General features: G+C 39.8%; 2 protein-coding genes and 1 pseudogene across 7 annotated transcripts in view; 1 reads left to right on the forward strand and 2 right to left on the reverse strand.

Annotated features, from left to right (window-relative positions):
* The window catches only part of Timm9 (translocase of inner mitochondrial membrane 9), a 10,854-nt gene extending 10,485 nt beyond the window's left edge, over positions 1–369 (reverse strand). Inside the window, exon 1 of the mRNA XM_033766915.1 lies at positions 28–369. Within this exon, the coding sequence (XP_033622806.1) occupies positions 28–139 (112 nt within the window). The 5' untranslated portion in view covers positions 140–369. The remainder of the gene's footprint in view (positions 1–27) is intronic.
* Positions 370–436: 67 nt separating this feature from the next.
* The window catches only part of Kiaa0586 (KIAA0586 ortholog), a 114,234-nt gene continuing 92,815 nt past the window's right edge, over positions 437–21,855 (forward strand). For 2 of the 6 annotated variants that reach the window (XM_033766912.1, XM_033766914.1), the window contains exons 1-6: positions 617–1,428; positions 2,531–2,601; positions 6,979–7,048; positions 7,855–7,924; positions 19,046–19,220; positions 19,943–20,164. In XM_033766912.1, coding sequence (XP_033622803.1) covers positions 1,065–1,428; positions 2,531–2,601; positions 6,979–7,048; positions 7,855–7,924; positions 19,046–19,220; positions 19,943–20,164 — 972 coding nt within the window. In that variant the 5' untranslated portion in view covers positions 617–1,064. Of the gene's footprint in view, positions 578–616; positions 1,429–2,530; positions 2,602–6,978; positions 7,049–7,854; positions 7,925–19,045; positions 19,221–19,942; positions 20,165–21,855 lie in introns of those variants that run through there. The other 4 variants (XM_010611214.3, XM_010611213.1, XM_010611212.1 and 1 more) reach the window with 4 other exon arrangements.
* Positions 4,050–6,819, reverse strand: LOC109117635 (annotated as a pseudogene).

Genomic DNA, 21,855 nt, shown 5'->3' on the forward strand with positions numbered 1-21,855 from the left:
CAGGAGGTTGGGGGCTGCGACGACTACCGAGGCTGCAGGCTGTCGGGGTTACGGCGGGCGCCTCGCTGGAGAATGGCAGAGAACACGTGGGAGCGGCGATGTCAAGTAGTACTTGAACCGTGCGACACCGATTCGTCATAACGCAGGCAGCTCTAGGAGGAAAGACCAGTGCTGTGCCATCGGTGAATCCTAAATTTCCATAAGAATTGTTATGTCGTTTTCTGCTTAGACAATGCTGTTTCTGACTTTCCTCTCCGAAAGTGCGGCGAATCTGTCGAAATTGTATGGAAGCCTACTTTTACTTAATCCCACGTTCCTAACGGTCTTTGGGAGCTACAGTGTAATTAGTTCCTGATAAACGCAAGTAGAGGCACCAGATTGGGAGCTCTGCAGTTCTCGATAAATCTTTCGAATTTTATCCAATGTTTCAGTCTCGTAGGGCGATACGCTGCCCTTAAAGTAAAGCATTCATCTGTCTTAAACCTTTCACTTCAGGAGTTTGTTTCCACCCGGAGAGGGATGGCAGAGCACCACGGAGTACTTGCTTTCTGGTTGGATGTTTCGGGCGCCTTTCTCGGTACGCATGCGTATTGTGCCCCGGCGGGGGGCGGGTTTAGCGGAAGTAGGTGTCAACCCGCGGACCGCCGAAGCTGTTGTCAAAGGAGACGAGGCGGCGCGGTTTGCTGGCTCTGGGGAGTCTCGCGAGTGTATGTGGGTGGTGTCGGACGGCTGAATCTTGAGGCGTGTGTAAGACACTTGATGAAGAAAGCTGTTTGGATTTGGGTGCTGTAAAAACAGCATTTCGATTTTACCGGCACGACTAACGTCTTCTCCGCAAAATTTAATCCCGCCTCCACACCTGTTGGTTTTGCCCTGCCTGCGCTCGGTTGGGGCAGCGCCTTGTTATTGTTGCTCGTTTTCTCGCCATCCTTACTTTCAAATTTAAGTGCGTTAATAGACTTTCTGGGAGTAATCGCTGAATGTCTTTAGTCCTGGGTTAAATATCAAAATTTAAATTTCCAGCTTTGCGGATATTCTGGTGAGACTTTTATGTTAATAACTGCATGTTTCATAATCATTTGGAATTCACTTATTCTTTACCATATTCCTCCCTCTTCCTGGTTTTTCTACTCTGTTGGTCCTCGAAGAGATGCTATTTTTGTTCTGAAGTCTTAGGGACCCAGAAGAAAGTTCTGTTCAGAACGGTGGGGCTGTTTGTTACTCAGACCATGAAAGGATCCGAGGTTAGCCTGGAAAAGAAAAAGAGACTTAAAATGCCAGCGAGGAGACTTCGTGAGGTCGTTTCTCCAAATAAGGGAAGTAATTTGCCTTTGCTGAAGGATGAGCTGCCGTGTGTTCCTCCAGCATTGTCTGCAAATAAACGTCTTGCAGTTCGCATGGGGACGCCAGACAGCGGATCGTTACCTGGTAGGTGATTCCATACACTGCAGCTTTCCAGCCAGTTTTTACTTTTGTAACTCTTTGGTCCTTACTCTCATTTAAAATTAGGGAATTCTTAATGTTTAAATTCTCAAATAAATATAAGATATGAGTCCAGCTTATACAGATGTTTGAAACTGGTCCTCTTCGAATGGATTAAATGAATCGAACTTTGACCTTTCTTTTGGGCTTTCTGTGTTTTTTGCAATTGTGCTTGTTCACATCTATGATGGGCACACTTAAATTGTATAATATGGTTAATTTTCCCTGGTTGTGCTTTTTACCAAGTGCTCTGCCTTTTTGGATAGTGCCATCCAGTTTGGACAGAGAAAAGCACAACTTGAGTCATTTGGTGGTTTCTGTATTCCAATTCATTTATTCCTGCTGGAGCTTAATGAAAATGAAGATAACATACCTATTACTCACTTTACTGTAAGTTGGACTGGTTATTGCAAGCAAAAACGGTAAAATGCTTTTATATTGCTATTTTTTTGGAGGTATAGCAGTGATACCATAATATGCCTGCTGTTAAATCAGTTGTTTGTATTATATACATATTGTTTTTCTTATAAACTCTGTAGTTTGTCCATATTCAGTAGTGAGTCAACTATATATGTATTTTGTTTTGATTTTTTAATTGATTTTTTTTTTCTTCGTACTGGAGATTGAACTCAGGACCTTGCAGTTTGTGAGGTGCCACTGAGCTAAATCCCCAGCCCATTGTTTTTTTTTTTTTAGACAGGAACTCACTCTGTAATTCAGGCTGGCCTTGAACTCCCTAGGTAGTGGCAGGCTGGTCTCGAACTCATGGCGATTTTCCTGATTACATGCATTGCCACCACCTATGGCTTTAAAACATTTTATTCTTCTCTTCCTTGAATGGCCATAATTGACCCTTATTTTTTCAAAATATCAACTGCAAAAACCTCCATTGGATATATTTTAATACATTTAAAATATTTTTTTCCCATCTAAACTGTCTTCCAATGGGTTTCAAATTAATGCAGATGTGTAGTTCTTGAATCAGGCTCATATAGTTTCTAAAGGTAAGGTTCTGGTTTAAAAAAACACTCATTCTTTGCTTTGCTAGGTTCATCAGACTTACCTTCTGCTAGAAGTTATCACCAGCCTCTGTTAGAAAAACCCACTGCATCTGAAAGTGTAAGCAAAATAATTCTTAATGTGTTAATTATGTTAAAATTGTCAGTATTATCAAGCAGTGTACTCTTAAATTATATTTGATTAGCAGTGTATCTTTTTTTTTTTTGTACTGGGGATCGAACTCGGGTCCTTGCACTTGCAAAGCAGGCGCCAGAACCACTGAGCTAAATCCCTAGCCCTCTTGTCTTTATTTAGCTATTAAATACAAAATGTTTTATATACTGTGTGTCTTGCATAGGGTTTGAGACATTAAACATATCTACTGTATTACTACTCCCATTGATTATTTTTTAGAAGGTTAACATCTGTCATCAGCAGATAATCTTGAACAATTTCCTTTTAGGGTTTACCCTTTTCCTTTTCTAATTCAGCAGAAAAAAAGAAAAGGCAAAATGGACAATTGAATGGATCTGGTACTTTACAGGTCACAATGCCTTAGCACTGAGTAACTTAGAGATGAAGTCTAGGATTGCACACTTTAGCAGAAAGCTGTTTGCCAGTTGGTGTGACTTCTGTAGCGGACTCTCTCAGACCATACCCGAGCTTAGTGATTAGAGTGTGTTGATCAAACTTTGAGGTATTGTATTGTATTCACTGACTATCCTTTTCCACTCCTTTTGATGCACCAAGAGTTTCCACATGGGACTGGTACAACTGATGTGTAAAGTGATTTGTTTTGCTGCAAGTGGCAAATCAGGGTTTGAGTGTGAATCTCTTTGGCTTGCTTGTTCATTTACTCATTTATTCACTTGTCCAACAGCGTGTGTCTCACTGATCGTACCCTCAAGCAGCTTCATCGTTCCTGTGCATGGTGTAGTGCTGGGACTGAAGTATATAACACATGCAGTCCTGCCCTCCCAGACCACAGTGGTCACACAGCTGGGAAAGGCTATTAAAAAAAAATCAGCTATTATTTAATTCCAGAGCATTTGACATTCTTGCCTTAACAGTTAAAAAAAAAGACACAGAAAACTCCATAATTAATACAGTACGCCCAAAGTTTCAGTCTGTTTTGCAGTTTACTCATTTGATCTGTGATTATATAGTTCTGCCATTTAAAATATACTACTGAAATCTAGCTTTTACATTCCAAAAATTATCTTCAGTAGTAACTTAGTATATTTTTTGTGGTTATTTCTGAGAATATTTTTCAGAATGTGGGAATATATATGTATATTTATGATCGTGTGTTTAAAGTCAGATTTTGATATTTCACATATATATAATCTTTAAGACTTTTTTTTCTTTTCTCCTTTTAATTTTTTGAGACAGGGTCTTGCTATATAGTTCAGGCTGTCCTTGAACTCACAGTGATCCTCCCACTTCTGCTTCCCAAATGCTGGGATTATTGGTGTCCAATCCATGCCTGGCAAAAATTTTGTAGAATATTGTGGTAATATACTTCTCTAGATTTACAAAAGTATGTATTAATAGTAGATGAAAGCACTTTAAGGATTGTTCTTGTTTTCTCCACTTAGCATCCCAAGTGTTTTCACTGCCACACCCTCTTCACTCATTTCACAGAAGGCACTGTAGCTAAGGTCAGTTTTACCAAAGTGGCACCCAAATTGAGATACCTGTATTATCATTATTTTCAAAATAAATTCATTTAAAAATTAAGAAGCAGAATTTGAATGACTATTTTAAGCTGCCTCAGTACTTTTGGCCACTTCTGTTTTCATGATAGATTAAAAACTATCATCTCTGGGGAAAGTGAACGCAGCACCAACTTTGCGCATGATTCTGCCTCACTATTGTGGTGCAGCCTTGAGCTGCAGCACTGTTGTTTCCGGTGACACTGCTCACACCGTCAGTGCTGTTACTCACACAGCAGGGTACAAACACACCTCAGAGATCTCAGTAAAATGTAGTTATGCCTTTAAACTTTCATTTGAACTTGGCTACTTTTCTTGTTGCCGAGATAAGATACCTGGTACCCAGAGTTAAAGGAGGAGTGGTTTATTTGACTCACAGTTTGTAGAGTTTTAAGTCCACAGTGGGCTGGTTCCAAGACAGTGTGACATGGCAGAGGGGCATGGTGGTTTATTTGACTCACAGTTTGTAGAGTTTTAAGTCCACAGTGGGCTGGTTCCAAGACAGTGTGGCATGGCAGAGGGGAAACAGTCCATAGGAGGTAGAAGACAGTGAATCAGGAGCAGCAGCAGCTGCAGCGAATGGCAGCAGCCCTCTTTCTGTCCCTTATATTCTATCCAGGCTGCCTGCCAAGGGGCAGGTAGCACTCACACCCAGAGTGGGCCTTCCCCTTATCCACACTCAAACTATGCCAAACCAATCAACAGACTGATTTAGGGATCACACACTCTTGATCCCAGCCTTACACACTCTAGATCCAGCCACGTCTGAAAAGCCCCACCAGTGACCACACGAGACTTAAGGGAAACATCGAGACACAAGCCATGACATACTAAAAGCAAAGCAATAACACATCCAATGTTAAAACCACTTAACAAACTTACTGTCAAAGCATGTCTTGATGGCATGGTATCGTGGGGTGATGAACTGTGCAGTCTGGTCTTGTACACTGCGTGTTTACAGTGTTTGGGAGATAGAAGGAACATTCCACTTTCTTACTAGCTGGGAAGTAACAGCAGAGCTTACTGGTAGAAGGTGATGCTGGTGTTGTAGCTGCTGCTTCTGGAGACAGTACTGGAATTCTTTTATTGATAGAGTGAAGGGACAGCCTGGGTTAGTACACTTTGCATTGTATTTTCCATTTGGAAAAAACTTGAAACAGGGTGGTGCTGCGCACATTCACCTCCATTGTTACTAGCAGGCCGGTACATGCTGATCTCCAAAAGCTTTCTGGTTTCTGTGTCACAGGTAGTTCACTCACCTCGGCGTGACCCGTCTGCAGCGTTTCTGCCGTTGCTGGGTCTAGTCTGCAGTCAGTGCCTCTGATGAGTCCCTTGACTTTTCTGTATTATTTCCTTTGGTTTCTTCCTCTTTAACAGGGTCACTAACTCTGGGGGTCCTGCTTTGCCCCTGGACCACTTCTGCTAGCAATTCTTGAAATGTTTGAGTTCTGGGAGCAACTGGAAGTGCCTGTGTCTGTGGGGCTGCAGAATAGTTGGTTGTTTTTTTCTCCGATTCGTGAGCTTCAGGTATAGCTTTCACAATCAGATTCTTGTTGGCTTGTTGAGAAGGTCTCCCTTCAGGCTTTGCTGGGACTGACACACCCTGAACGCGCTTCCTATCCAGGAGCCCTAATCATTATCTTCCTCCTCTTCTCCATCGTGAGTGAATTTTTTTTTTTTTTTAATTTTAGCAGCTTGACCTTATCGAGGCAACCTTTTTTAACATTTTCTTCTGCAACACTCGTTTTTTTCTGAGTTGTTTCTGAGGAGGGACTGTAAGTCTTCTAAGCTGTGAAGCACCTCTGGTTCACATAAATTTCCTGTTTCATGAACCCAGCTGTGCTGTGTACCTAGTTGCTTAGTAGCATGCATACTATTTTGCTGCTAAAATCACATCCTGTTTAAACGAACACCACTATCTGCATTTTGGGGCAGGCAGCAGAACCACTGAGCTAAATCCCCGGCATATCTGCATTTTGACTTACAGGTGGTCAATAAATTTCAGTAGAATGGTGTGAAGAGCTGCATGTGTCACTGTGTCACTGGGTTGTTTTTTTATAGATAAGGGATTTCTCCCACATACAAAAAAAATTTTTTTCATTAAGTTTCCTGCACATAACTGAGGTCTTCGTCTGTGAGATTATTGAGTTCTGGCTTAATAGCAGCAGTCTTCAGAATCTGGCTCCCTCAGAGGCTTCACTGCTGCCCTTGGTCGGATTTCAGCTCCATCATCCTGAGTCTGTCTATTAATATTACTGCTTTTCTGCTCTGGTGAGCCTGTAGAAACTCTGGAGTCTCTTTTCAGGCCTAGTGCTAGAAACAGCAAGGGGAGAGGCACCGTCCCCTCACACCTTCTCTTATCTCCCTGACTGAAACTGCCCTGTTTTAAGGTATGTTATCATCAAGGATGTTGGGATCAGAAAGAAGACTTTAGACTAGCGGGTGCAGTTGTAACAGGGCCAAGTTTATCCACTGCACCATGAAGCCATATGATAAATCAAATTGTGTTGTTCCCTAGAAACATGAACAGGTCGTCTGTCATTTGTTCCTGACTTTTCTTGGTGGCTGCCATCACCATAATGTACTCAGGAGGTTCTTCATCAGCATAAGCTCCTAATTCTTGCAGTTTACTGAATCTTGGATCTTGGTGCCTCTTTCCATGGCTTGAAGTGGGCAGTGGGCTCCGCACTGCACAGGATTTTGCTTCTAGTAAATGGTGTTCATTAAGTGCTAAATTACAAAGCTGATTTAGTTTCTCACTTTCTCTTTTCATATCTTACAGGATTTTTCTAAGGATGTTACAATGCAGGAGTTACCCTTGGATAAAGCAGAAGATAGCAGAAGAAAGGAAGGTAAAAGAGTAGAATTGATTTATTGAAACTGCAGTAAAATATTCATGAAATTTTCCATTTTAAACCTTTTAAAATGTGTAGTCTCTGACTTTAAGTGCAAAGTGTTGTACAGCCGTCATCACTGTTCATCTCCCCTTTGAATTCTGTGCCTGTTTCTCCTCATTCCTCCCTCTGTGAGTTAAACCAGCTATAAGAGAAGTCACACAGTATAAATATTTGACCTTTTATGTCTGGCTTAGCATAATGTCAAGAGTCATCCATATTGTAGTATGTATCAGTGTTTTCTTTATATGGGCCAAATTGACTTTCACATCCATGCAATAATCTATAGGTTTTTTTCTTTTTCTGGTACCATGGGTTGAATTCAGGACCTTGCACTTGTGAGGCAGGCACAGTGCCACTGAGCTAAATCCCCAGCACCTAGATTATGATTATTATTGACTACTACTACTTAATCATTTAATTCATTCCTTTCCTTTTTTATTTATTTTGCTTACTTTTGTTTGTTTTGGTTTTTTTGAGACAGCATCTTGCTAAGCAGTTCAGGCTGGCCTTGAACTCACTATGCAGTACTGGCTGGCCTCAAATGTGCACTGGTCCTCCTTCCTCAGCCTCCTGAGTGCTGGGATTACAAGCATGCATTACCATGCCTGTCATTCCTTTCTTTTTTTTTTAATTGAGAAATCCTATTACTAAATCCGAGTGTTCTTTTAGTTAAAAAATTTTGGATGTTTTGGGGGGTAGCTTATTAAAATTTAAGAAATTTTCAGGAATCTAAAATGTATTTTTGTATCTTAATTTTGAAGCAGATGACATCTTTATTTCTCAGTACACTGTGGGACAGAAAGATGCTCTAAGGATGGCGTTAAAGCAAAAGTAAGTGCTACTTACAGAAACTATTTGGACCATGTCTTCATGTCTGCTTCATTTACACATTGAACATAGGAAAAACTTTTTTTCCGTACATGATGTAGTGTGTGGTGATATATGTAAAGCCTTTCTCATGGTACTGGGCACATATAAAGTACTCGATAGCTGTTAGCAATTATTATTATTATAGAAGAGGCTCTGTTCTAAGCACTATACTACATCAACTCATTTAACACTCCCCCAGTCCTACGAAATAGATTCCATTTCTATTCCAATTTACAAAATACCTTCTCTTGCTATATAGTTCAGGCTGGCTTTAAATGAACTCCCTGTGTGGCCCAGGCTGGTCTTGAACTTGTGATTCTCCTGCATCAGCTTCCCAAGTAGTCCTGGGATTATAAGTGTGCGCCACCACATCAGCTTATAGAACGTTTCTTTTATAGACGAGGAAACTGAGACATTGAACTTTGCCCAAAGTCATTTGGCAGGTTAGTACTGGGCTGGGATTTGAACTCAGATAGTCTACTTCTAGAACCTGCTTTCTCATCTGCTTCAATGTACTGCTTATAGCAATGGTCAAGTAGGTCCTTATATGTAATACTACTATGTAAGGATGTTTAGGTTTTTCCTGTCAAGATCTGAAAAGAGGCAAGCTTCATACTTCGATGGAGTGAAGAGTCTGTGCTTATTCCACCTAAATACCCCCTCCCAACTTTTGTTTTTTTTTTTTTTTTGTACCAGGGATTGAACGAGGACCTTGCACTTGCCAGGCAGGAGTCGCACCACTGAGCTCAATCCCCAGCCCCCAACTTTGTCTGAAATACCAGTAAAGCATAAAAACTCTGACATCAGCACATGATCAGTATAAAGCAAGATACACCCACTACTTGTAGGCAAATTTTATTATCTTTATCATCTGTGGGGATGAAATAAGCCTTATTCTTAAGCTAAGTGTGTTTTGCTTCTGAACAAGAGTAGCATGAAAAGCTCCTGAAAAAATGGGAAAAATAAATACTACCCCTAAGTCACAAAGGTATGATCTGAGCCAGCCAGAGTTGCATAGCTGGTTCTTTGGTCTCATCAGGGTTTCTCTCTCTGTCTCTCTCTTTTTTTCTTTTGATTTTTTGAGACAGAGTCTTGCTATGCAGTTCAGGTTGGCCTTGAACTCACTGTGTAGTTGAGGTTGGCCTCAACTCATGGCTGTCCTCCTGCCTCAGCCTTCCAAGTGCTGGAATTAAAGGTGTGTGTCACCACACCCAACCTAGGTTTTTCCTCTGCATTTGTTCAGCATGCACCTTCCAGTATGTGATATGGCAGTTGAGAAAGGAATGGGTAAATTGTATCCTGTATTTGCATATGTCTGAGAAGCAGGAGGACTGGGCATCAGGGGCAGTGTAGACTGTCATATTCTCTACTTCAGCTCAGAATCGCAGGTTACGTCAGACTCAGGTTGACAGGAAGTGATTGCCATTTACATCTGTGTGACCACCGATAGACAAAGTGGATGTTGTTAACTATGTTAGGGTCTTTATCAGCTTGCCTTCAAATCAGAACTGTTTGAATTGAAGTCTCAGATCTGAGAGAAGCTGTAAGACAGTGGACAATGAGAGGTAATTCGCTGTCTTTCTTGTCTATGGATATCAGCTCTTTACCCAGTTAAGAATAAGTGACCAGGATTTTTGAATAATAACTGAATTAGAACCATAAAAATGATTCTCTATTTTTGGTTAAAAGAGAATAGTTACGTCTCAAGGTATAGACTTTAAAGAGGTGAAAAAAAATAATATAGGCACACACAGTTATTTTTTTTTTAGCATCGGGGTTTGTCCACTGTCTTCACACTGAGCTATTTACCCAGTACTTTAAAAAATTACTTATTTTGAAATATGGTTGTACTAAGTTGTTAAGTTACCTAGGATGTGAGTAAGCTTGCCATCCTCCTGCCCCAGCTTCTCAGAGTGGCACCATGCCCAGATGCAACAAATAGATTTGAAGGAGAAAGCAAATAAGAAGAAATAAGAGTAGCAACATTACTATCAGTTGAATTAGAAACTCAAGGTACAGTATATATATGTTAAATAGACTAAATAGAACCATTTTATTTACTTATAGGAAGGTATATGAATTTATTATTATTGTTATTATTATTTGATTTTTTTGAGACAGGGTCTCACTTCCTAGTTCAGGCTGGCCTTGAACCCATGGCAGTCCTCCTGCCTAAGCCTCCACAGTGCTGGGGTTATATGTGCCACCATGCCCGGTTGTACATTTATTTTATTTTATTTTTTATTTTTGGTGCCGGGAATTGAGCTCAGGGCCTTGCGCTTGCAAGGCAAGTGGCAGAACCACTGAGCCAAATCCCCAGCAGTACATTTAGTTTTCAGTATTGAAAATCTTTAATGAAAACAATAAACATACATGATGTTTTTAAAAAGGTGACATAGTATGAAAAGCTTGTGAGGAAAGAAAGCTATCGCGTTCTGCCCCACCATTTCCTTAGCAACTGGGTCTGCTCCCAAAGGCAGTCACTGTTTCTTTCACCTTTCTTCTGAAAGATAATTTTGTAAGAGTAACATTGGTTTTCTGTGACATGGTCTCACTGTGTAGTTCAAGGCGATCCTTCTGCCTCAGCCTCCTGAGTACTGGGATTACAGGTGTGCACCATCATACTTGGCTCTGTATTACTAGCTTTGATTTATTAAATTTAGATTGTACTTATTCTACTGTGATAGAATTTAGTTTCAAATTATTTCTTTTCATGTTTTCATTATAGTTACGCTTAATTTCAATTAAATCAACCACTAAATATATGGATTTTACTCATTGTAAGTTGAATAATAACCATAGACTTAAAAACATCGTTTTATTAATAAAGTTTCAGTACTTAAAGTACAAAGCATAATTTGATGAACTCTCATGTTCCCAACCCTACCATCCAAGAATTATATTTAAACATCCCAGAAGTAATTCCATTTTAAGCATTTCTGCATGTATCTCTGAAAGATGAGTATTTACAAAGGTATGACCATAATGCCATTATTATGCCAAGCATCTGATAATTACTGTTTCTTCATATTTTAAAATCCTGAGTTGGTCTCAGTTTCCTTGACCGTCTCATGTTCATTCTCTGTCTTTCTCTTTGCTGATACTGAGGTTTGGACTCAGGGCCGTACATGCCAGGCAGGCAGTCTGCCACTGAGCTACATCCCCAGCCTTTAAGTCTGTTTTCATCTATAGATTTGTCTTCCTATTTTTCTTACAAGACTACTACCTGGTTTTTTTTTTGTTTTGTTTTGTTTTTTGTGAGGACTTTCCCACATCCTGGTTTTGCTAAATGTTTCCTTTCGTCATTTTTTAACATGTTCTTCTGAACTCTGAATTTCTGTCCAGTGACAAGAACGTTTGGTAGGGAATGTATACAGTTGTGGTACATCAGGAGGCCTGATGTCTGATTGTGTCTCTTTTTGTGAAATGAGGATTCTGTGAAGCACTGTATCACCTTTTATGTAACACATTATAGCATTTAGAACTTTGAGGACATGGGCCTAGGATGTAGCTCAGTGGTGCAGTATCTGCCTGGCAAGAGTGAGTCACTGAGTTCACTTCCTGGTACCAACTCCCCCCAAAAAAAGAAACCAGAAGTTTGGGGACAGATAGACCAAACAATCAAATAAAGAAGATTAACAAGAAAATATATTTTTGAAAACTTGAAGCATAGGAAGAGAGAGAGAGTGAGAGAGAGAGAGAGAGGGAGAGAGAGAGAGAGAGGCCAACTATACCAGATTAAAAAGAATCCACCAAAGTTGAAAACAGAAACTCAGTAAAATGTTTCGGGTTCTTGGAACTGTATCAGTGTAGTAGGCAAATCCCTGACAAATCTAGGTCAGAAATGATGAGAGAACACATAAATTAGAAACAAAAGGCATGCAATGATGGATTTAAAGAATAAAACAAACAAGAACATAATGCTGTTGTATGCCACAAACTTAAAAATCTAGATGAAATTAAGTAATTCACCAAAATGTGGAAGAACTAGAAGATTTTTAATAGAACAGTTAGTAGGAAAAGAATTGAAAATACTTTCAAACCATCCAAAACAGTGATAATTTTGTTTGAGTTTTTGAAAAATTCTAAGAAATGGATTCTGCTAGTGCTATATTCTGCACCAGCACAAGGGAAAGCAAAGAATGCTGCCATGTTACTGTATTATGTTAACCCAAGGACCAAAACTTAAAAATTACTTTAATCAGAGGTATTTTTGTTCATGCTGTTGTAAAACAAAAGTAACTTTAATTTTAAAAAGTTCTTAGAATGAGTAATAGTCTTGTTGCTAAAGAAAAAGATACAGTTATATTGATGTTATCTTAAATAGGTTTTGAAACATTTTACCTTTTGAAAAATTTTAGTATGTTTGCTATACATAATGCTTACATTCGTCATGAAAAATTGGTACATGTACACTGTACATCTTAATGCTTTTTACTTCCCTTTCCTTTCCCTTCATTTTCCCTTTCCCTCTCTTTTTTGAACCCCGGGACTTGTACCTTGTAGGTAAGAACCTTACCTCTGATCTACATCCTCAGCTCTCCTCACCTTTTAATTTTATTTTTTTCTCTTTTGGCACCAGGAATCAAACTCGGATCCTTGCAGTTGTGAGGCAGGTGGTGGAACCACTGAGCTAGAGCTCCATCCCCTTTTACTTTTATTTTATTTTTTTATTTTTTGGATTTTTGAGACAGGGTCTCACTATGTAGTTGAGACTGACCTGGAACTCACTGTGTAGCTCAGGCTGGTCTCGAACTCATAACGATCCTCTGGCCTCAGCCTCCCAAGTGCTGGGATTACAGGTGTGCACCACCACGCCCAGCCCCCTTTTACTTTTATTTTGAGACGGGTTCTTGCTAAGTTGCCCAGGCTGACCTCAAACTTAATGTCCTCCTGCCTCAGCTTCTTGAATAGCTGAGCTTACAGGTATGCTCTAGCATACCTGGTTTATCATCTGTTAAAGGATCAAGAAGGCGAGGAGAAGGGATGTAAGATGTGTTAAGTAGATGTACCAACTCCCCACAATGATTGTAATAATGTACTACAAACGTGTACTGAGAAAAATAAAAGTTTAAAAAAAAGGTTAGTACACAATGGTTAATAGAATTTAACCCAGGAATGCTTCAAATTTTTATACAAGCAGTTTTATGAGTTATATAAAATATTGTAAAAATAGAAAAAAAAAGGAATGCTTCATTATTTAAAAATCAATAGAGTGGAGCCAGGGAAGCTTAGTGCCTGCCTGGCATGCCCAAGGTCCTGAATATAATGCTTCCCTCCCCAGTACCTCAAACAAACAAGCAAAACAATAGAGTAATAGAAAATTCTAATGTAAAACTTGTCACTCTCCTTGCACTGTTGTCTCCTTGCATCCTATTGATCTTTACAAAAGCCTGGCACGTGTAATAATGTTCCTCTCTCATAAGTGAGGCCCAGGCAGTCTGGCTCCAGAGTCACTGCTCTTAGCCTCACTAACAATTCATGATTTAGTAATACATTGATATCATGAGATTAAATAAAACATATATGACAGGCACTACAGATCACATATAATAATATTGTATACTTATTTTTTATTGACCTACCACAGGCACCTACATAAACAAACCTCTTTAAAAGTAAGACTAGAATGACAGATTCTTAACATGAAAGAAAATATTTATTGCAAACCTACAGTTAGTATCACGTTGAACAGTGAGATTGACAACACAACGTTTTTTTTTAAAAAAAACTTAATTGGGAGTCCTAACTGGCAGTTAGATAAGAAAATCAGGAATGGATATTGAAAAAGGGAAGGCAAAGTTATCATCTGTAAAAAATATTCTGCTCTGTACTTAAAACATTCAAGATTAATAACTCAAATTTTTGAATTAATGAAACTTTAGGGAGGTGACGAGATAATCAACATATCATTTAATAATAAAATGAAAAAGTTACTATCACACCCCCTCCCCAAAAAAGAAGTTACAACAGTCATAATTAGAAATCTGTATAGAGAGGTATGAAACTTGCCCAGGGAACTGACCAAGGGTTAGGATGAATTAAGAGACAACATGTTCTGGTTTGGATGAGTGAATACTATAAAAATCTATATTTTTCCAAAGTTAGGTTTACCATAGTCTTGCATCTTTTTTTCCTTGACAATCAGTGCTAGATAAAATTTAGCAAGTTAAAAAGTTTAATTAAAAAGTTTAGAGCTAGGGGTTTAGCTCAGTGGTTCCGCTACCTGCCTTGCAAGTGTAAGGTCCCAAGTTAGATCCCTGGTACCAAAAAAAAAAAAAAAAATGCTTTCCTGGAAAACAGTTGAGAAAATGTATGTATATGTGTTTATACTTATGTTATCATTTTTTCCCAATATTAACTTTTTCCAAAATTGTCTTAGCATTTCTCAACTGTATGTATCCTACATGTGTGTGTGTGTGTGTATGTGTGTGTGTATATGTGTGTGTATATATATATATATATATATATATATATGTATTTGTTTGGTACCGGGGATCAAACTCAGGACCTTGCGCTTGTGAGGCAGGCAGCGGCACCACTCAGCTAAATCCCCGGCCCAGCATGTATATATCCTTATCTGTAGGCATGATAAAAACGGAATGGTGGTGGCCAGCCCTATTTGACATTATAATGTACTCTAAAGCTACAGTGATGCAGGGTAACGGACTGGAGCCTTGGAGAAATGGAGTCTGGCCAGTGTGTTTGGAAATAGGAAGCTAAAAACTCCTTGAAGGAATTTGGACTTTCAGAGAAATAGCAAATCATTTAAAGCTTTTAAGGAATGAAACACATTTCTTGAAAAATGAATGGGAAGAGGGCTGGACTGTAGCAAACCAATTGGCTTGGCTATGGAGTTGCCAAGGATCTCTTTTAAAGGTGAATTATGTTGGTTCCCATGTACTGGGGAATAGTGGGTGGGTATCAATCATGCTGGGTTGGGAGTAGCAGACAGATTTGGAGGTAGAATTGACAGAAAGATTACTTAGACGTGAAAGTGAGGAGGGAGCAGGGGATAAGGCCCAGGTTTTTGGCTTGCACAAATACATGGTCAGTAGCATCATTTGCTGAGAAAGGGAATCCTTGGGAAAGTAGCCTTGGATAATAAATTTTACTTTATGTATGAACAAGGATTTAAGGTGCCTATGAGACGTCCAGGTAAAAAGCATTCCGTAGGAAATGGAATATAAAGATCGAGTTCATCAAACAGGTTGAAGTTTGAAATCTGTATCTGGAAGTCATTAGTGGGTAGATGTGGTTCAAGAGAAGTCCGGCAGAGACTGGACTCAAAGGTATGTGGAGAAGGTGAGCTGGCTTCCGAAAGCTGCTCAGAAAGTTTGGCCACAAGTGTAGGGGAGTGCAGTGTTGATAAAGCCAGGGAGAATTAGTTTCCATGTTTGTTCTACTGCTCAGAGGAAAAGAAAGACAGGGAGTGAACATGTTCACGGAATTGGCAAGAAGAGTTATTGGTGAACTTGGTGAGAGCAGCTGCAGCATGGTATGGTTTAGTCAGTGGATTTAGAAATAAAGATAAAAGTCCTGAGAAGGACTTGAGGGAAGTGATTGCTTCTGAATGAGAGAGCTGTGTGCATTTTCCCAGTTCTTTATATTTGGTACATGGAGCACTTATTAATCTAATGATTAGAAGAAATAAATTTAGAGGTCTGGAGATTTAGCTCAGTGGTTCTGCCACCTGCCTTGGAGGCTCAAGGACCCAAGTTCGATCCCTGGTAAAAAAAAAAAGAAGAAATAAATTTAAAAGCCTATCAAATCTGGGTGTCCTGGTGTGCTCCTGTAATCTCAGCTGTGTAGGAGGCTGATACAGGAGGGTTGTGACTTTGAGGCCAGCCTGGGTAATATAGCAAGACTCCATCTCAAAAAGGAAAGAAGAAATCCTCCAAAGAGGTTGCTGTCTAGCTTTGTGATTTATTTTTCTTATTGTTCAAGGGTGAGTCACTTACAGACTTCAGACAGGAATACTAAAAAGTAAGGAATAGCTGACTTACATTTTCTTAGTATATCTTTCAGTTGATTAATATATAATGAACACATGCTGTGGACCTAGTTCTTCTTTATTTGCTATTTGGGGTGAAAGAATTCTCTCCCCCGGTTGCATAGAGCTCAGTTGGGAAGAGAATATGGCCGTGTGTGGAGGAACGAGTGACTGAGAGAACGGAGTATTGCATGCAGTGTGCTGAGTCTTCATTTCTGTTCTCACATGTTTACAGTACGTAATGATCGTTCTCACTGTGGGGAATGGGTAATGTGCATGATACATCGCAGTTCCTCTTATCCCCTTCCCCAACCCCTCGGTTTTGCTAGCATCCGATTTATTTATCTTACAGGTCCTTATAAAGTTAATTATCTTAATACAGCCAGATTAACAGGCCTAAAACACATAAAACGCAAGACAATTACTACATCAAGATACACTTTTAGATACACTATTTAATTGTCGTGCACAGACATTTAAACCATGTATAGGTAATTTTCAGTCCTCTGTTGTGTGGTATAGGCAGTACATGCAAAAGGACTTAATGAAGGGACGGATCAACCATGAGTGAAATAAAGACAGGCTTATTAAAAAGTGGATTTAGGGATAAAGAAAGAAGTTCTAGAAAGGACGTGAGGGAAGCAGTTGTGTTGCACCCTGGATAAGAACTGTGTAGTAAGTGGGGGACAGTTGAGACAAGAGTCTGTAGTCCGGGCTGGCCTTGCACTTGCTGTGATCTTCCCACTTCAGCCTCCCGAGTGCTGGCATCACCTCCCGAGTGCACCTCCAAGCCTGGCTTAGAAGAAGGATGTACTAATAAATTGTGTGGAAGAAAGTCAGGAAGGAGGGAAATGCTTGGAGACAGCAGGGGGTGCAGTGTCCTCTGTGTAGTCAGTGACCGAGAGGTGTCTGGGGAGTATAGTATGGGGAGGTGTGTGCGAGAGCAGAACTAGGCCAGAGTTCTGAGTGTACAGAAGCCTGACAGAGTGGGTGTATCTGGAGATGTAGAGGAGTTTTGAATGGTGGAAGCAGATGTGGGGAAGTTTTTTTTCCTTAAGTTTTTATTTTATTTTCAGTACAGACAGTCAAACCCAGGGTGGTGTGCCACTGAGCATCAATGTGCAGCCCCGCTTTTATTTTTGATTTTGAGACAAGATCTTGCTAAGTTGCCCAAGGGAACCCGAACTTGCCATCCTCTTGCTCCAGCCCCTGCTAATGCTGGAAGGCATGTGCCACCTTTCCCAGGTGTGAGGAGTGTTTTTAATCAGATAAAATCAGAGAGGATAAAATACACAGGCGTCATGAGGCTTTGTGATAGAGGGAAAAATAAGTGCTGATGGGAGAGCGGAAGCTCACGTGACATGGGATTGGACTCTTGCTCTGTCCTACCTTAATCAAGTAAACTCTGTTACCTCTGTGGCCTTCACTTTCTTCGTATAAAATTAGGGAATAGCACAGGCTGTAGTTCCTCCAGCTCTGCAACTCGGTGACACTCTTCATGCAGTTGTGAAATTGCAAAAACTTGACTCCCTTGGATACAGAAAGGTAGGCAGATAGAGATGTCAGGGTAACTACAGAACTTTGAGGCTCCTACGGAAGAATGATGTGTTTAGTGAAAATGGGGAAATATCAGGGAGAAGTAAGTTTGGGTTCTGTGCTGCCTTTGAAAATCCAGAGAGGGACTGCAGCAGCTGGAGGTGTAGTGTGTTCCTGCTGGTTTTACTTCTTCGCCTGAGGGTTCTTCACTTTGTCAGAGTTCCTTGTGTTGTTTTCTTTGAGGCAAGATGCAGAACAAATTACCAACTTTTTTTTTTTAAAGTATTGGGTTAAATACCTTATTGCAAATATGTATATTTATTTGCCAGACTCACATTTAATCTAGGATGCTTAATGATGTCTTGGGTGCCATTTAAAGAACGCTGGGTGACATTTATGATTTAAGTCAGAAGTTTTAATTATTCCTTTTGGGGACTTTGCACTGAGTGAGATAAGCCAGACACTAAAAGATGATTACTCCTTTATATATGGAATCTGCTTTTTTTTCTTTGGTACCAGGGATCAAACTCAGGACCTTGCACTTTCAAGGCAGGCAGGGGAACCACTGAGCTAAATCCCCGGCCCTATATATGGAATCTGAAAATGTGGAATTCTTGGAAATGGAGAGTAGACCTGTGGTTGCCTAGGTTGGGATTAAAGAGTAGGGAAGTGTTGGCCAGAGGGTACAGTTTCAGTTTGGATGACTAAATTCTAGAGCTCTGTTATATAGTGTGGTGGCTGTAGTTTCAATAGCATCTGTTGCTAAGAGTAGACCTTAAATGTTCTCATCACATCCACAGAGAATGGTAACTGTACCAGGCAGTGCATGTGTTAGGATACTGATTTTGGCTGTCATTTCACAACATATGCATATATCAAAATACCATGTCGTATACTCTTAATATATGTAATTTTTGTCTAATGTGGAGAAGCAGTTATAGTCAGCGTACATCAATAATGTTATTTTTGTGTGTGTGTAGTACAGGGTTTTCACACTGAACTACACCTCACCTTTTTTGTTTGTTTTGAAATAGGTTCTTGCTAAGTTGCCTGGGCTGGTCTTTAATTTGAAATCCTCTTGCCTCAGTTTCCCACAGTCTGGGCTCAGATAGGCACTGCCATGTCCCGCTATTTATTTTTTCTCTTTTTAGTGCTAGGTGTTGAACCCAGAGCCTTGTGCATGCTAAGTACATACTTTATCACTAAACTACACCCCTACTCTGAATGTCACACTTCTTCTAAGAGTATTTGGAGAATAAAATTATCAGTGCTTTATGAACAAAGGAGTCCCTCTTAGGTTGTCAAACTTGGAATTTGCATTTTAGAACTTTTTCTGCATGTTTTAAGTCTGTATATCTTGATCATATATCTTTATGACTGTGACTCTTCTGAAACAGTATGACTGCCTTCAAGGAAAAATTATTTTGTTTGAAAAATGATTTGAAGTTTAAAAATTAAGAAAACTACCTCGAGCAGATTCCCACTTAAAGGCATTCCTTAAAATGGTTCAGTGTAGCTTACTGGATAACATTTTGATTCATTTTTATTTCTAGAGCTCAAAGCATGCCTGTTTTTAAGGAAGTAAAAGTACATCTTTTAGAAGATGCAGGCACAGAGAAGGGTGCTGCACCTGAGGAGGCCAGAATTTCACCCAGTGGAATCAATTCCGCCACCACTGTGGCCGCAGCAACTGCCGCTGCCATTGCAACAGCAGCTCCACTGATAAAGGTACTTGTTACCCCCAACACACCTGACCTGTAAAAACACCTACTAAGAACTGATTCTGTCAGTGCTGTGTCTACCTGTGGACTAGGGGCATTCTACTCGCTCTCAGTTTGAAAGAATTTTCCATGTTGTGATTGTGTATTATTTCCAGAGTTGTGAAAATGACCCCCACCTCACTGCAGTGGCGCAGGGAGGTCAAGGCTCTCCCACCTGCGGTGTTGAGGGTTCGCATCATGGTAGACATCTTGGTCCTTGGCAGTCTGAATGACTGGTCGTCATACATGCCTAGTTTATCAGTTTGTGGTGAGGAGCAGAGAAACAGCTCAGGGAGGCACGAGGTTTTACACACGGCAGGGCTAAGACTAGAGCTCAAGGCTACTGCCTTGACTCAGCCTTCCATGGGTGAAATAATAAAACCTACTTTGTTCTGGTATTTCTTCTCTTAATTTCCATCTAAACATCTTATTTCTGTATTGTAAATTTTTACGTAACAAATTTGGTGTGTGTATTCTAAATGAGAGGAAATGTGTATCTAAGGATTGCTGTCTCCTGCCTTTTGCTTCTGTGACTCTAAAAATAAAGGCATCAGCAATCAAAAGTAGTGGGTAAAAGTTCTAATGGATAATTTCTCAATTTCAATTGCTATGCATAATCTTTCTAGTGATTGAACATAGTTTGGGTATCTTTCTATAATAAGTACTATTCTGATATTTTTATTGTTTTAGGTGCAGAGTGATTTGGAAGCAAAAGTTAATTCTGTTACAGAATTACTTAATAAATTACAGGAGACCGATAAACATTTAAAACGTGTGACAGAGCAGCAAACAAGCATTCAGAATAAACAAGAGAAACTACACTGTCATGACCATGAAAAGCAGATGAATGTGTTCATGGAACAGCACATTAGGCACCTTGAAAAATTACAGCAACAGCAAATAGATATCCAGGTATATGTAATGAAGCCAGTATACATCCTGTGTTCTCTTATCATTGCATCTCAAGTGAAGTAGATCATTGCCGTAGCTCATTAGATTGTAAGAGCTTTGCTTCTTGAATCCTGAGTTACTCGTTTATCATACTTCCTCCCATTGGAGCCTTTGCACAGTCTAGCTCAGATGTCACTAGTTCTGTATGACCTCTCCTTATAGTTGGTTTTTTTCTTCCTTTTTTTTGGACAGGGTCTTGCCATACAGTTCAAGCTGGCTTTGATCTTACTGTGTAGCCCAGGCTGACCTCTAGCATTCCTGGCCTTTTTTCCTCTTTTTGCAGTATTTTTGGTCAGACTTTTTTTTTTTTTTTTGGTTTATTTATTTGTTTATTTATTGGTACTGGGGATTGAACTTGGGACCTTGTTCTTGCCAGGAAGGTGACAGAACCACTGAGCTAAGTCCCTGGTCCATCTCAGACCATTTTTTAAAGCAGTGGTTTGTTTGCATCAGCAGCTGTTAGTTTGGGAAGGTTCATCTGAATCACTTGGAGAGCTTCGTAAGTGTATAGCTGGGTGTTGTTGGCATTTGCCTATAATCCCATCACTTTGGGAAGTAGAAGCAGGAAGACTGTGTTCTTGCCAAGCCTGGGTGACTTAGCAAGAACCTGTCTCAAAATAAATAATAAAAGAGTTGGGGATGTAGCTCAATGTGAAGGCCCTGGGTTCAGTCCCAGGTGCAGGAAAAAATACCCACAAACAGTGAAACCCAAAACCTCTACCTTCATGGATCTCTCAAACATTCTGAGAGAGCAGGTCTGAGGTAGCGCCTGAGCATCATGGAAAGCTCTCTAATGATTCTGATGCCACTTGCTTTACATATTTGCTTCTGCATTTCATTAATTAATTTATAATACTTAATAATTTGTGGTATTAGGTACGGAACCTAAAGACCTATGCATGTTAGGCCCGTGTTCTATCACAGCTACATTCCCAGCCTTTTAAAATATTTTTCTTTTCTGTCTCCACCCCCACTCCTTTTTTCTTTTCTTTTTTTGGTACTGACTGGAGATTGAACTCAGAACCTTCTCACTGAGCTACCTCCATGGCCTGTTTTTTGTTTTGAACTAGAATCTCCTTAAACCTCCAAATTGCCTAGGCTGAACTAGAACTTGCAGTCTTCCTGCCTCATTCTCCCAGAGGTCTGGGGTTATAGCTGTGTGCACCATACCTGTTCTTAATGTCTTTTGAGAACGACACATTGGCCTATTATGAAAAGAAGAGCTGTCCTCACAAAGAGCTGATCACACAGTTACTTATTTTGGAACTTCTAAACCTTGAAACATCATCCAGCCATTAACCCTTTTTTAATAAATGAGTAAATGACCATTGTAAATTCATATTTTTTCTAATTTGCAGTTTAAAAACTTAAAAAATTATATAACCTTCAGAAGAATGTACAAAAATGTTAATTATATCTTAATATATTATTACGAAATGAACACTAAAGTGCTATAATTTTCAGGACTTCTTTTGTCTTTTTTGAGACAGGGTCTCCTTTTGTGGTTCAGAGTAGCCTTGAACTGACTGTGGTATCCCAGGCTGGCCTCAAACTCAACAGCCAATCCTGCCTCAGCCTCTTAAGTGCTGGGATTATGGGCATCCACCACCACACCTGGCTTTCTAGGTTTTTTTTTTTTTTTTTTTTTTTTT

This window comes from Fukomys damarensis, unplaced genomic scaffold (assembly GCF_012274545.1).
Source record: "Fukomys damarensis isolate Sample0158 unplaced genomic scaffold, DMR_v1.0_HiC HiC_scaffold_21, whole genome shotgun sequence".
Classification (NCBI taxonomy): domain Eukaryota; kingdom Metazoa; phylum Chordata; class Mammalia; order Rodentia; family Bathyergidae; genus Fukomys; species Fukomys damarensis.